This window comes from Lissotriton vulgaris, unplaced genomic scaffold (genome assembly GCF_964263255.1).
Source record: "Lissotriton vulgaris unplaced genomic scaffold, aLisVul1.2 SCAFFOLD_6978, whole genome shotgun sequence".
In the NCBI taxonomy this organism is placed as follows: domain Eukaryota; kingdom Metazoa; phylum Chordata; class Amphibia; order Caudata; family Salamandridae; genus Lissotriton; species Lissotriton vulgaris.
In genome coordinates, this window is record NW_028255505.1 from 67,699 (window position 1) to 83,595 (window position 15,897).

At 49.7% G+C, this 15,897-nt stretch overlaps 1 protein-coding gene across 1 annotated transcript in view; it reads right to left on the reverse strand.

The window, feature by feature from the left end:
- The window catches only part of LOC147659108 (cell adhesion molecule CEACAM3-like), a gene marked incomplete at both ends in the record, with an annotated part of 64,790 nt that extends 62,820 nt beyond the window's left edge, over nucleotides 1-1,970 (reverse strand). The window contains one exon of the mRNA XM_086951970.1: nucleotides 1,584-1,970. Coding sequence (XP_086808096.1) covers nucleotides 1,584-1,970 — 387 coding nt within the window. The remainder of the gene's footprint in view (nucleotides 1-1,583) is intronic.
- Between the last annotated feature and the right edge of the window lie 13,927 nt (nucleotides 1,971-15,897).

Sequence of the window (15,897 nt, forward strand, 5' to 3'; positions counted from 1 at the left end):
ACATGGCCATATGCAAATCAGTCTGACCCTGTGCCACATGGGAACCGTCCAGTCCGGACTGTCAAGCCATGTCTTCCCCGGACCGGAAACAAGCATCCTGGGACCGGTTTCTGGCTAATTAGCTGTCATCAGCCAGGCTAGCTTGAATCTAGTGGCAAAGTGAGCAAGGGATCCAAGTCTGGGCATATCCTGGCAACTTAAGGTAAACAAAGCAATACCAAAGGGGATGATGGACGGAACGTTGGAGCAAATCAAACACTCGCCCCCAGTCAACTGATCTGGGTTTAAGCCATCATCATTCTTTAGTTCACTCCACCACCCCAGTTCAGACATGGCCATATGCAAACGTGCCTCATGGGAACAGTCCAGCCCGAACTGCCAAGCCATGTCTTCCCGGGACCAGAAACAAGCATACTGGGACCAGTTTCTGGCTAATGTATGACATTGTTCTGCATTCTGTCCATCAACTGTTCTTTTTGCATTTGTCACCCCGAGTGGGATGGATATGCTCAGACGTGAGTCCCGTGATCTCCATGCCACTGGAGTCAAGCTAACCTGGCTGATGAGGGCTGAAAGCCCGAAACCAATCCTAGGATGCTTGTTTCCAGTCCTGGGAGGACCTGGCCTGGAAGTTCGGGCTGGACTGTTCCCATTGGGCGCAGGGTCAAGACTGATTTGCATATGGCTGGGTCCAAACTGGAATGGCATGGTGAGCAAAAAAACGATGGATTTAGGCCCAGATCTCTGTACTGGGGTGAATGTACGACATTGTTTTGCAGTCTGTCCATGAACTGTTCTTTTTGCACTTTCTAAAAGTGGTATTTCTAAAACAGTAATGTTAAATCCATCTTTATCAGTAAGGGGATTTATCATGACCATTTCATAGATCTGAAGCATGATGCAGCTACTCCTTTCTAATCAGGAATTACAGCTTAAATATGCATTAAGTAATTCCCAATGCTAGCCTATGAGAGTGGTAGGACACACAGTAGTGAAAAACAAATTTGGATGTTTGTCACTACCAGAAAATGTGAAACTTAAAAGTACATGTCCTGATTTTTACTTATAGAGCACCCTTAAGGCTATGTAGGGGCTACCTTAGGGGTGGCTTATTTGTAATTAAATTGGAGTTTAAGGCTTGGCGAGTGGTTTTAAATGCCAATTTGAATTGGCAGTAAACTTCACACACATGCCTGAGACAGATTTGAAAGCCTACTTGTGTGGGTGGCATAATCAGTGCTGCAGGCCCACTAGTAGTGTTTAGGTTACAGGCCCTGGGTATATGGTATGCCACTTTACATGGGGCTTACAAGTAAACTAAATATATCAATTGGATGTACACCAACGCCATCATGTTTAGGGTAAAGCACAAATCACATACACTTTAGCACTACTCAGCAGTGGTAAAGTGCCCGCATCCGAAGGCCAACAAAAAGAGACCAGAAAAAGAGGAAGTGGAAGGAAATATTTGGAATGACCCTTCAGAGAGGGCCAGGGTCCACCAAAAATCAACTACATTTTAGTAGAAAGAGTGAGATACAAAAAGCAGCAAAGAATATTTCAATAAATTCTTGTCATCCTACCTGTGCCTTGTGTCACTGAGACGTTGATCACCTTCGTGTTCAACACATATGAGTCCTGTATTGATACCACATAACTCCCAGCATCTTCCAGCCCTACATCTTGGATCAGCAGGGAGGCGTTACCATAGAGCACCACCCGATGGCTGTATTCAGGGGCCTTGTATTCCTCCTGGCCACCACACTCAGGTTCTCTGGCCTCTCCCTCCCAGGAGCACTTGCTATTCCTGGTTGTCACAATATGGCGATTGTTCCTCAACACCGACCATCTGATTTCAACCCGTTCCTGCGGCTGACTGAAGAGGTACGAGACAGGAAGAAGAACAGACTGGTTGATTGTGGCAAACACTGGGTTCTGGTGGACGATGATGGAGAGGTTAGAGGAGGCACCTGCAGATAAGATATGAGAGAGGGTACAATATTGGGGGTTGGATTCTTGATAAATATGAGTTGAGATCTTGTTAAGCACAACGCATGTATACTGGGATCATTCAGAATAACACAGTACTCTGTGCAGAACTAAAGGGCATATTATCAACAACTAGCCATATTTATCGCTAAATAAGCTTAGCGACATTTTTTCTATCGCCGTGCATCGCCCGATTTTATCGCAGAGATAACGTGCTATTAGCAACATTTATCTTAAATGCGATAAAATTTCCGGCGATAGCGGCTTAATGCATGAATATCACTGGAAATCCAGCGATATTCAGGCATTAACGCCAATAGGATCTTAACCTGAATATCCAACTCCCATTGGATATACAGGTTAAGAACTGGTCTGAGCAGGTTGGTCTTCTGCGATATTCGCGCTTAGCGCAATTTTTTTTATCGCTACGTCTGCGTTGATAATAGGCGATAGATATTTTAGTGACTGCTTTCAGTCGCTAACAGGTTGGGTACACCCACTTTGCATGTCATTAGCAATAAATATCGCTGACATGCAAAGCGGGCCCCAAACCGCTCGCTATTGCCTCAAAGCTGTCGCTAACTGATGTTAGCGACAGCTTGCTAATAGGGCGATGAAATTATCGCCGCTTTGCGGCCGAAAACGGCCGTAAAAGCATCGATAATTTCATATCGCCCGCCTTGCTAATATGCCCCTAAGTTATTGGCTGGAGACCACGGGTCCTCAGTGACTGAAGGTGCCAGAGAAACATGTTACCTACTTTCAATATCACTCTTTCTGGTGGGTACTCTAATTGCAGATTCCTCACCTTACGACAATCTGCTCCGTACACATAAACTGTACTAGACCTTCAGGATTGTGTGTGGGGAGATATATAGTCAAGTGTCTCTGTTCGAAACTGGGGGCCTCATTTACAACAAAATGGCACAGCGCCGGAAGCCATCTTGCGGCGCCGTGCCGCGTAATTTTCAAAGCACATGGATGCGTCATATTAACAATAATATGACTCATGCCTGTGCTTTACTCTTTGCTGGTGCACAATTGCCTCCCATGAGCCAGAGCAGGCACCCGGGCATCATTTGCGAGGGTGCCTGCGTTGCGGAGATTTTTGTTTTTGTGCAGGAAAGGACACCTTCCTGCACAAAAACAAGAATTGATGGAGTTTTTCTCTTTCTATACGTGCTTCAGAATGCATCACACATAGAAAAAGGAACAAACGAGTAGAAATGAAAGTATTTCTCCTCATCGTGCCTCCATAGGCGTAGGATTCTGATGCCTTCTCAGGTTTACGAAATTTTGTATATCTGGATATGCGGCAGAATCCACGGGTGTTGTGTAGGAACATCCACAGCAAATGCCCACGGCACACCCGTTTCATGCAAAGTGATGCATGAAAAGGTGACGTATTCACAAGGCGCATAAAAAGCCATGCAGGGTGGCTTTGCGTGGCCTGGTAAATATGGGACAGCACACTGCACTGTCAGTGCGCAAAAAAAGTGACGCACCAGTGGCGCAAGGGCCGTGTTTCTGGTTGGCAGTGGTATGCACCCGGTCCAAGAAGGAACCACAACCCTAGTCAGGGTAAGTGAAGTACACACTAAAAGAATTTTATTTTCCTTGAAAATTTGTTTATTCAGTATTTTTCTAAGTAATACAAAAACCAACAGTGAAGCATACCATAGACCAGCAATTACAAATGACCAATGGGGTAGGTGCCAAGCAGGAGCCCCCAGGAGATGACAGTGGGACAAGGAGAAGCCGAAAGGAAAGGAAGGGGGAACATTCAAAGAAAACACATTCTTCTAGTCATTCATGATCGTGAGGAAGCTACACATGGACCCCCTACCAGTTACATCGCAGAGGCGATTTCACCATCTACGGAAGGTGTAAGTGAGCACACAGGCGAAGGCGGCAGCTGTATCTGACGAGGCTCAGCATCCGTGTCTGTGCCGAGCGTCTTCGAGGTTATGCCGCCCCCCCCGTATATGCCTGACTCTGGGTCACTTCCCAGACACACTAAAAGTTTACCTGTGCTCACTCTCTGGTCGCTTGGCCCAGAGCAGTCAGGCTTCTCTAAAGAGTCAATGTGTATAGTATTTGTGCACACACATATACACATACACAGTAACACAGTGAAAACATCACAAAAAGTACTCCACACCAGTTTAGAAGCCCCTTGCACCGCCCGTGCATCACTTTTAATATGGGGAAAAGTGAGGTACCCGTGGTGCAAGGGGCTTGAAAATAAGCCCCTGATATTTATCTGAGTAAAACAAGACCAAAATGATAAAAATCCAATAATCACAAGTCAAGTTAGGAATTCTAATAGAGGAAACAGTTCTACAGGGCTTATAATCAAATAGCTCCGACCGGGGCTATCGGCTTGCACTTGACCAGGGCAATCAAAAAGTTCGATCCGACCGCGATGGAGCACGTGCCGGACACAGGAGTCATGCAGACCCGCTGCAAAATACCTTGGTTGCATTGACGTCGGGGACGATGTATGATGCAAAGGAAGATATGAGTCGCTGTCAATCGTGGAGACGTAGGCTATGAGTCGGTTCTGAGCTGCGAAAAGTCAAGAATGAGTCGAAGATCAAGATGCGTTGAGCATCGAGGCAATGCTTCATCGACAATCTGCTGAGCTATACGCGATGCATACAGCACAAGGCGATGCATAGACAGTGCAAGAGCACAGCCAGAAATACGTTGGAGAAGTCCAGGACTACTGCAATGCGCGGTTAGTGAAGTGGTGTTCGCGGCTCAAGCAGCGATAAGTTTGTGTTGAATGAGAATGCTGCAGTTCTGATTGACACATCATCTTAGGTTGCGGCACAGATACTCACTTCAAGTGGCCCAAGACTGGATTGACACCACTCGGCAGAGCAGTACTCACAGAAGAAATGTACAGGAATTTATATAAAGCGCAAATCACCAAGCGGTTTCTAAGCGCTTGCTTAGGGAACCCGTCCTGGTATTCCCCTGTGAGAAAAACCCCGGCAGGGTATCCGCAAGGTGAAAGCCAGGCATCCCGCAGCGAGGGGCCATTGTGGAGGTTAAGCAAGCTATTGCCCAGAGTCGCAGAGTGTGAACCCGTGAATCGAGTAGGCACCGGAGCGATAATTGTCGAGTCCATGGACATTTTAGGACTCAAGACCCCGCCGAGCCGCGAATTGAACCCTGGTCCCGGGCTGACCTCTGCTTCCAGGTCTGCCTCCTCTAACCAGTGATTTACAAAAGGGGGTGGTGATGAACAGAGTGTCTGAATTGAGCAGACCACTCTTACCCAGTCCAAAGATCAGGGCTTGATCCATCACCGTTATTTATCTCACTGCCCCATCCCAGCTCAGAACCTGGCTATATGCAAATCAGTCTGTCCCTGGCCCAGTGCATCATGGGAACAGGGCAGACTAAACTACCAAGCCAATTCTTTACCAGAAAGGAGACAAGCTACCGGGGACCGGTTTCTGGCATTTCAGCCTCTTCGGCCCGGCTTGCTTGAATCCTGATGGAGCAGTGAGAAAGGGACTCATGTCTGAGTATACCCTGCCACACCTATAGTGGCCAAAATCGATTTACAAAAGGGGGTGGTGATGAACAGAGTGTCTGAATTGAGCAGACCACTCTTACCCAGTCCAAAGATCAGGGCTTGATCCATCACCGTTATTTATCTCACTGCCCCATCCCAGCTCAGAACCTGGCTATATGCAAATCAGTCTGTCCCTGGCCCCTCACCACCCCTTGTTGTAAATATTTTTGTCCACCCTAAGCGTGGAAGGGTATTCTCAGATGTGAGACCCTTGCTCATTGCACCATCAGGATTCAAGCAAACCGGGCCGAAGACGGCTGTAATGCCAGAAACCGGTCCCCGGGAGCTTGTTTCCTTCCCAGTGTAAGAATTGGCTTTTGTAGTTTGGTTTGCCCTGTTCCCATCATGCACTGGGACAGGAACAGACTAATTTGCATACAGCCAGGTTCTGAAACTGGGATGGTGCAGTGAGCTAAAAAACGGTGTTGGATCTAGCCCTGATCTATTGACAGGGTGAGAGCTTTCTGCTTAATTCAGAGACTCTGTTCCTCACCACCCCTTGTTGTAAATATTCCTCTAACCAGTGAGCCACACTTCTCCACGAAGACAGAGTCCACGTGCTGGTTGTAAGTAGCAGAGGAAGTATTTGATATACCCGGGACTTCAGAAACAGCAAGCAAGCCAACTGGCCCAGAGACACAAACTTTGTGTTTTGAATATCTTTCCAATTAAAAGCTACACTTATAAAAGACAGCAATAATACCGTCGAGCTCTGGGACCAGCTCGACACAACATCCCTGGACATCGCCTTCCTGACAGAGGCCTGGTTTAACGACTCCTCCGCACCCGACATCGCCGTAGCCATTCCAGACAGCTACAAGATCACCCGCAGAGACCGCACCAACGGAGTCGGAGGAGGAATCGCCATCGTCCACAAGAACAGCATCAGGGTCTCGATTAGCAACGACGACGCTCTCAGCACTGCCAAACACATGCATTTCCAGATCCACACAGACCCTAACTCCACCCTCAGAGGCACCCTTGTCTACCGACCCCCCGGACCCCGCCCCCAGTTCAGCGACTCCATTGCTGACTTGATCAGCACGCACGCCCGGACCTCCTCTGACTACATCCTCCTCGGAGACCTGAACTTTCACCTTGAAAACAACGACGACAACAACTCCACAACCCTGATCGAGAACCTCGCCAACCTCGGACTGAAGCAACTCGTCACAACGCCCACCCACTCTGCCGGCCACACGCTTGACCCCGTCTTCTCCTCAAGGCCGTCAGCCACACCACAAACTCCTCTGGACCGACCATCGCTGCATCCACTTCGCCTTCCAGAAACCCACCACACACAACCGTACCCAACAGATCCCCTGCCGCTGCTGGAGCAAAATCACTGAAGACCAACTACATGCAAACCTCGCTCTCAGCCCACCCACCGAACCCTCCAACACCGACGACGCTGCCCGCAGCCTCAGACGCTGGATCGAGGACTGCGTCAACACCCTTGCCCCACTGAAGAAACCCCCCCACAGAGACACCAGCAAGAGGGCCAGCTGGTTCACCCCAGAACTCCTAGCCTCCAAGCAAGCCTGCCGGAAACTAGAGAAGAAATGGCACAGTGAAAAAACTCCGGACAGCAACACAGCACACAAAGAAGCCATCCACAACCACCACCACCTTATAAAGGCGGCCAAGAGGACCTCCTTCAAAGACCGCCTCGACAACAACACCCACAATAGCAAGAAGCTCTTCTACATTGTGAAGGAACTCTCCAACCCCAGCTCCAACACCAACGACATCCTGCCGTTGCAAGCCCTGTGTGACTCCCTCACCACCTTCTTCCACCGCAAGATAGCAGACATTCATGACAGCTTCAACACCCAGACAGCCCCAACAGACAGCAACACAACAGACCCTCCGTACACCATCGGCCACGACCTCCTGCTAGCCTGGGCCAGCGTGAGCATTGATCACACCATCAAGACCATGCGTACAATCCACTCCGGCTCTCCGTCAGACCCATTCCCGTACCACGTCTTCAACAGAGCAAGCAGCTCCATCGCACCCCACCTGCGCATTGTCATCAATCTCTCACTTGAGACCGCAACCTTCCCAGAGATCTGGAAACACGCCGAGATCAACGCCCTACTCAAAAAACCTAAGGCAGACCCAAGAGACTGCAAGAACTTATGGCCCATCTCTCTGCTCCGCTTCCCGGCCCAGGTCATCGAGAAAACCGTCAACAGACAGCTAACCCGATACCTCGAAGAAAACAGAATCCTGGACCCTTTCCAGTCAGGGCTCCGCAGCAACCACTGCACTGAGACTGCCCTCATCGCCACCACCAATGACATCAGGACCCTGCTGGACAACGGCGAGACCACAGCACTCATCCTCCTAGACATCTCTGCCGCCTTCGACACAGTCTGCCATCGCACACTACGTGCACGCCTCCACGCCTCAGGAATCCGAGACAAGGCTCTGGATTGGACCACCTCCTTCCTCTCCGGCATAACCCAGAGCGTCCGCCTGCCCCCATTCCGTTCCAAAGCCTCCGAGATCATCTGCGGCGTACCCCAGGGATCCTCCCTCAGTCCGACGCTGTTCAACATTTACATGGCCCCGCTTGCATACATAGCCCAACAGCACAACCTCAACATAATCTCCTACGCTGACGACACTCAGCTGATCCTCTCCCTCACCAAGGACCCCATCACCGTCAAAGTCAACTTCCGCGAAGGAATGAAGGCCGTCGCCGACTGGATGAAGAACAGCCGTCTGAAGCTGAACTCGGACCAGACGGAGGTCCTCATCCTCCGTTCCAACCCTTCAGCCTGGGATGACTCCTGGTGGCCGACGGCACTGGGGGCAGCCCTGACACCCACCGACCACGCACGCAACCTGGGAATCATCCTTGACTCAACGTTCTCAATGACCAAGCAAGTCAACGCCGTCTCCCCCTCTTGCTTCAACACCCTCTGCATGCTCCGCAAGATCTACAGATGGATCCCTACAGATACAAGAAGGACAGTCGTCCAGGCCCTCATCAGCAGCAGACTCGACTACGGAAATGCCCTCTACGCGGGGGCCCCGACCAAGCTCATCAAACTACTACAACGCATCCAAAACGCCTCTGCACCACTGATCCTCGACATACCATGCCATGGCCACATCACCCCCCACCTGAGAACCCTGCACTGGCTCCCGGTCAACAAGAGGATATCCTTCAAGCTCCTCACCCACTCACACCAGGCACTCCAAAAGACTGCTGACCCAGCCTACCTCAACAGACGGCTCTCCTTCTACATCCCCAACTGCCAGCTATGCTCTGCCGACCTCTCACTCGCCACCGTCCCGCGCATCCGAAGAACAACCACCAGTGGGAGATCCTTCTCCCACCTCGCTGCCAAGACATGGAACACCCTCCCACTGAGCCTTCAGAAGGATACTCAAGACCTGGCTGTTCGATCAGTAGGGGCCCCCCCAGTGCCTTGAGACTCTCGTGGGTAAGTAGTGCACTTTACAAATGAATGATTGATTGATTGATTGAAATGTTATCCTAAAAGATACATAGCCCTTGCAGTAGTAAAATACAAAATGAAAAGCATTTTACTGCCAGGATTTCTATAACTTAAAAGTAAATGTCCTACCTTTTAAGTACATGGGCAGTTTAAAACTGCATACATATAGGCTCTAAGTGGGAGGCCTGAGACACGTTTAAAGCGCTACTTATGGGGTGGCACAATCAATGCTGCAGTCCCACTAGTAGCACTTGATTTATAGGCCCTGGGCACATGTTGTGCACTGTACTAGGGACTTATACATAAATCAGATATGCCAATTGTGGATAAACCAATTGTATCACATTCTAGAAATAGGGCACATGCAGTTTAGCACTGGTCAGGAGTAAATCTCTGCACAGATTTCTACAATGCGCAAAAACAAAGTTCAACAAAACAGTCAAAACAGGAGGTCAGACGGTGGATCTGCTGCACCCTGCCCTCCACATCTATCCCGGCGGGCACGAACGTGACCCCCAAGCATTCGCTGATACCATTGCTTCCCTGGGGAGGGCTGCCATATGCCGCCAAAGAAATCGACTACAAAGACTCCCGTCAAGGTCTCAGATTTCTTTTCATCTATAGAACAGCGAGTCTTGTTGAGAGGGGACCCCAGTGCGGCAGCGATGGCTCTCATGAAGGCAGATCTAAAACGGACCTCCGTAAAGACATTGCTCAAGACATCAAGCCTTCCATTGATCAACTGCGGTCTGACCTGTCCGAACGTCTCTCTACCCTGCAGCAAGATATTGACTCTGTTGGTACGAGAGTCCTTGACCTTGAAATGCACCAACAGGAGGAGGATCGGCGCTCGTTAGTACTGCAGGACGATGTCAAAATGCTCAAAGACCAACTATTCCAGACGCACCTTAAGGCGGAGGACCTCGAGAATAGATCCCGAAGGGAGAATCTACGTATTAGAGACTTGGAAGAAGGTGCAGAACGGTTGGACCTTGAGGCGTTTGTAATAGGCCTCTTCTCAGAGATAGTCGCCCCCCAGTCTCTTAAGTTATAGTTAGACAGAGTTCACTGTGTGGGGCCACTGCAGCAGGGTGAGAAGAAGCGACCACGGGATATCTTAGCGAAGTTCCACTCCTACAAGACCAAGGAGACAGTTCTACAGGCGGCAAGGGCTAAGGACTCCATCACCTTTCAGAACTTCTCCTGTAACATCTATCAGGATGTCGCTCCCGCAACACTAGCCCGGAGACAACTGCTCAGGCCAGTTACCACTAAACTACGTGATGACAACATCAGATACAGATGGACATATCCCTTTGGGCTCAGCTTCGAATTCCGGAATAAGTGACGCCACATCACCGACCTCCAGGAGGGGCTGGACCTGCTTGGCATCTCCGCGCCTACAAAGTCTCCAGTATCAGATAAGCGTGGAGGACCTGCTGTCGGAGGCCCCTCTGCATCCGCATGGTCTCGTCGATCGAGGCGCTGCCTCTATATGGCTGTCATTGTAGAGGGGCTCTTTTGCCCCCCCACTGCTTAGCGGAGCCTCCCACTGTTACCACTCCTGTACGTGGACCTGTGGTAGGGGCCTGCATCTACCGGGTGAGCTGAGAGGATGCTCTCTTAAGCCCCGCTGCGGCCCCTGCCTCTGCGATGCTGATGTCTTCACATCCAAAGACAAACTCTTGTCATTCACAGGTCCTTCCATGCTAGTTGGGAACTGCCCTTGTCGGACTTTATCTTTGTGGTCTTATTGATGGTAATCCTGTTTGTTGATATTGTCGGCTACGTCCGAGCCCTTTGTGGCTTGCCTCGCCATTCCATATGCTTTCCAAGGGGTATTAGGGTTTGGGGCTTGTCTGTGACCACCACCTGGTTGATCTTACATCTGTTATGTTCTTAAGCACCGCCATGCTTCAGTACTGGTCTGACTGCTCGTTGGAGCGGGCGTGGACCGGGTCCTCGGACCCGAAGTCCTCCATGATCTCACAGGGGTCCTATCGACCGCGCGCTGGGATTGAGACTTTAGTTTGTTTCTATTCTTTATGTTCTTGTGTTCTTGGTTTTCTGCGGGAATCTGGGTGGGTTTGGGTGGGCTGGTGGCGGTGGCTTTTTAACTTCCGGTTCTCTGGAAGCTGTGGGATTACCCGACCATGTTGTCAGCTGGCTCTAGTTTCACATACTTGCACAGGGGTGTCCTTGGGAGGAGCAGTAAGGGGTTTCAGGGAGCTTAGGAGGATGGCTGTCCCTTTCCTGTTGTTATGATGCCGGTCACCATTGCAACCTGGAACGCCAAGGGCCTTAACTCTCCACAGAAACGCCTCACGGTCTGGAAATACATTGTGGACCACCACTTAGATGTGGTGGCATTGCAGGAAACTCACTTAGCAAGATCTGATGATTTCCGTCTCAAGCACAAACTCTTCCCGCTAATATATAGGTCGTCGGCACACACCAAACACCGGGGAGTGGGCATAATGTTTTGTGCTGCTATCCAATTCCAACCTCTGGGGGTGCAATCCGATAAGGACGGCCGTTGGCTCATGATCAAGGGTCACTTGAGGGGATGACTTTGCACCTTTGCGGCTTTATATTCCCCCAACGTAGGCCAGACAACTTTCTTACACACATTTCTGGGAAACTTGTAGACTTTGCAGAAGGTCAACTGATTCTAATGGGTGATTTTAACCTAATCTGGCAGAAATATTTGGACAGCACCCACTTACAGCACGCAGGCACAGGCTCCTTCTCGGGGGACACACAGCAGCTAATGCGAGACCTGGGCCTTCTAGATACATGGCGCATGCTTTACCCACAAACACGGGACTATACGTTCTTCTCCCATGTCCACCGCACCTATTCCCGTTTGGATTACATCTTCATTAGCCAGTCCCTACAGGGCAATCTACAAGAAGCTAAGATCTTCCCCCTTTCAGTTTCTGACCATAGCGTGTACTCTGTATGCCTTCAATGGCGGGGTAACGCGCCGGCTATGCCCAAATGGTATTTTCCCCCCTCCCTCACCCGTGACAAGGAGTCCTGCACCAAATTGCTGGCCGTCATCGCTGAATTTCTCAAGGCTAATCCGCCAGAGGACAACTCAGAGTTCCCAACCTGGGATGCCTTAAAGGCTGTCCTACGGGGTGAATGTATTGCCCTTCATGCTGCACTGAACAAACAGCACACTCGGGAGCGAGAAGTTCTGAAAACGGAATTATCCGCCCTCGAACAGCTCCATTAACTCAACCCCACGAGACGAACGCAACGTCAATTTACGGCTTTGCGGATTATACTACAGGCCATCTATACTAATAGAGCGGAATTCACCCTTAATCTGTGTCACCTCTCCTACACCCAAGGTAATAAAGTGGGTAGACATCTGGCTCGGCAGCTGAGGGACAAGCGCGAGAAGGAATACATTGGGGGTATTTTGGATCCTTTTGGGGTAGTAGTGCATAGAGATGAGAACAAGGCGGCTTTTTTCGGGTCTTTCTATCGAGACCTTTATTCAGGGGACTCTTTAGATGAGATAGCTCAGTGGGAATACCTCCAATCGCTTTCTCTACCGCAGGTTTCAGATGCGTGGAATGAAGTACTCACCGCCCCCATCACCCTGGATGATGTTACCTCCGCTATCAAAGCCTTGAAACCTAATAAAGCTCCCGGGCCTGACGGCTACGCCTCTTTTCTATAAGACTTTTGTCCCTGACCTTTCTCCCTATTTTGTCACGCTCTTTAACAAGATGGCTGAGGACGGTATGACTTCTGGAACGATGTCTGAAGCTGTGATCTCAGTCACCCCCAAGCCAGGGAAGGATATGCAATCCTGCGCCTCATATAAGCCTATAGCCCTACTAAGGTTAGATGCGAAGCTCTACTCTTCCATTATTGCTAAGCGCCTTAATGACCTCATGCCCATTCTTATTCACCCGGACCAGTTGGGTTTAATTAAAGGCCGCCAGACACATGATAACACCCGCAGAATCATACATCTTATAGAGAAGGCTAACAGGCGCCACATCCCAGCGGTGCTGGTAGGCCTGGACGCCGAGTAGGCCTTCAACAGGGTCGACTGGGATTTCCTCTTCCACACACTCACGGCATTTGGCTTTGCCCCCAAATTCCTCAACATGATTAGAGCTAATTATCGCCTTCCATGCTCCAGGGTGTGTGTCAATGGAGTACCTTCGCCCTCCTTTCCACACTCGAGAGGGACCAGGCAGGGTTGCCCCCGCTCCCCCCTGCTTTTCGCTTTTCGCTTTAAACATTGAACCCCTGGCACTCACTATTAGAAACAATCACGGTATCCAGGGAATACCATTCACGGGGTAACCTCATAAGATATCCCAAATCATTCATACTGAATCTCACCCTCCCACCAGAGGCGGTCCTTAGACTCCGATCCCTCACCTCGCTGGCTTGGGCCTCTACAGGTATTCAATATTTGGGGGTCCAATTGACACCGAATATCCACGGGCTATACGCTCCTAATTTCCCTCCTCTCCTTACCCGCATCCAAGCGGCTCTCGCCAAATGGGAGCCACTCTTCTTATCATGACTAGGTCGCATTCATGCTGTAAAGATGACCCTCCTGCCCGAGCTTCTGTATCTTTTTGAAGCCTTACCTATCGAGCTGGAGCGTGATTTGTTTCAGAGAATTAAGACTATGATCCTGCGCTTTATATGGCAGGGAGGCCAAGCCTGTTTCTCTTATTCTCTGCTTCGTCATTCCCGCGCCGAAGGGGGGGTTGGTTTACCAGACATCCATTTATACTACAAGGCAGTCCAGCTGAGGGTTTTGGTTGAGTGGTCCCAACAAGATTCTGAGAAACACTGGTTACATATGGATCGTAGTGTGACAGGCAGAACTATCTGGGATTCGGTTTGGCGCCCTCAAAAGGACAGCCCCCGAACACATATATCAGTACTCCTACACAGACCACTCTTAAAGCTTGGGACACAATTTCGAGCAACAATAGATGGACCTCTTTCCTGTCACCCTTTACCCCAATCCACCACAACCCAGCGTTTCCCCCGGCCCAACATGAGGGGCCTTTTGAGGCATGGAAGCAGGGAGGCTGTCTCGCTCTAAAACACCTATTTCACAACTTTGAACCGCTTACTTTCGATGAGTGTAAGAGAGAATTTGATTTAGGTAACACAGAAAGATTCCATTACACTCCACTGATGCACTGGGCCCTCACACCTCGTCTTCAGGAGGCTGCTACTAGACCCCTCACAAAATGTGAAGCCTTCCTCTCCAAAACCTCATCTATGAAAGGGGTGATCTCCTTTATTTATAATCTCCTGCTTAAAACTGCGCTTGCTCCACGCCCTAGATATATGGCCATGTGGGAAGACCTGGTCCAGCGTCCGATCTCCGAAGAGGAATGGTCGCACTTCCGGACCGACATTTCCCACCTCAACCACTCCACTGCCCTCAGGGAAGCCCAACTCAAGACTATGATGGACTGGTAGTGACACCCCTCCAAACTCCGACAAGATTTTCCCTACCTCCTCGGACAGATGCTGGAGGGGTTGTGGGCTGTTGGGTGACTTCTGCCACATCTGGTGGGACTGCCCAACTATTTGCCCTTTTTGGGATGAAATTCTAGCCCAAATAAAAGATATGCTAGGTTATCCTATCCCCACTACTAAAGCAGGGATCCTTTTTCCCTTTGGCATTCTCAGCTCTGGAGATTGCTCAGCCTGGAACGTATGGCTGACATATTCAGAGACGACTAAAAGAACTTTGAATTCAAATGGGGTCCCCTGGTTTCCTTCCTCTCTCGGGACCTTCCTTCTGCAGTCTGTCCCCCTTCCATCAGGGCCCTCCATCTCTTTCAATTTTAATCCTGTCCTAAAAAACATCCAGTCTCCTGGCAGTTTATTTAATGCTGCCGCCACCACGGGTGAGGGGGTGGGGAGGGCGGGTTTTGTTTTTTGGTTGTCTTATTGGCTTTTTCATATAAACGGGTGCCCCATGTTGGGACACGCCGTATTGAGCTAGATTCATTCGTCTATAGCACTCTGGAGGCACTCTCTGGAGCAGGTACTGTCATGGTCTTAGGAGGCGTTTACAGCTGATCCGCCCGTCTGTCTAGTAATAGTGCGGAATGGACATACTAATACCTGATTCAGAAATATGGAAGTGCTCTGTCGATTCAGCAGCTGAACCTACTATTTGGCCTTCTGGTTTGGCAACAGAGCTGATTTCTTGTGACTGCTGCACTCAGCTGATTTGCCATCTTTCTTAGTGCCTTCTTATCCCCTGCGTCGGATCCCACGCCGGTATCATTGGTTATTCTTGCCTATGGAATGTATGCACACAGAGTTCTAATAAACACATCTTTGACAAAACAGGAGGTCAGAAAACAAAATGTTTGGGGAAACTATGCCAAGGATGCCAGGACTAACAGTCTCCTTGTGACTTTGGAATCCAGGGGGGCAAACACTGCAGTTCACCTATTGTCAATGTTCCTCCCAGTCCATTCAATAAGGTATTGTCGGCATGCTGCATAGTAGTAATTACATAAGTGAGGTGCTATATGCCCTGCTCTGTCCCTGCCATACATTGCTTTTATAATTCTGCTGATTATTCCCTATCGATCCGCAATGCCATTGGCGGATAGAAATACAGGAAACTGTCTAAAGTTGTCTTCGTGTTGCTGACATGCGCCCCAGGAAAAATAGCGACTTACGCTTTCAACTCTGTAGGTCTTTTTTTTGTGCCCTCTTTAGTTTTTGTAGATTACATTCCTTGTATTTTGCTCATTTTCCTGCTGGTTGTACTCCCAGATATATGACTGAGATTTCTGCCCCGTCAAGAGAGGGCCATACTTTTTA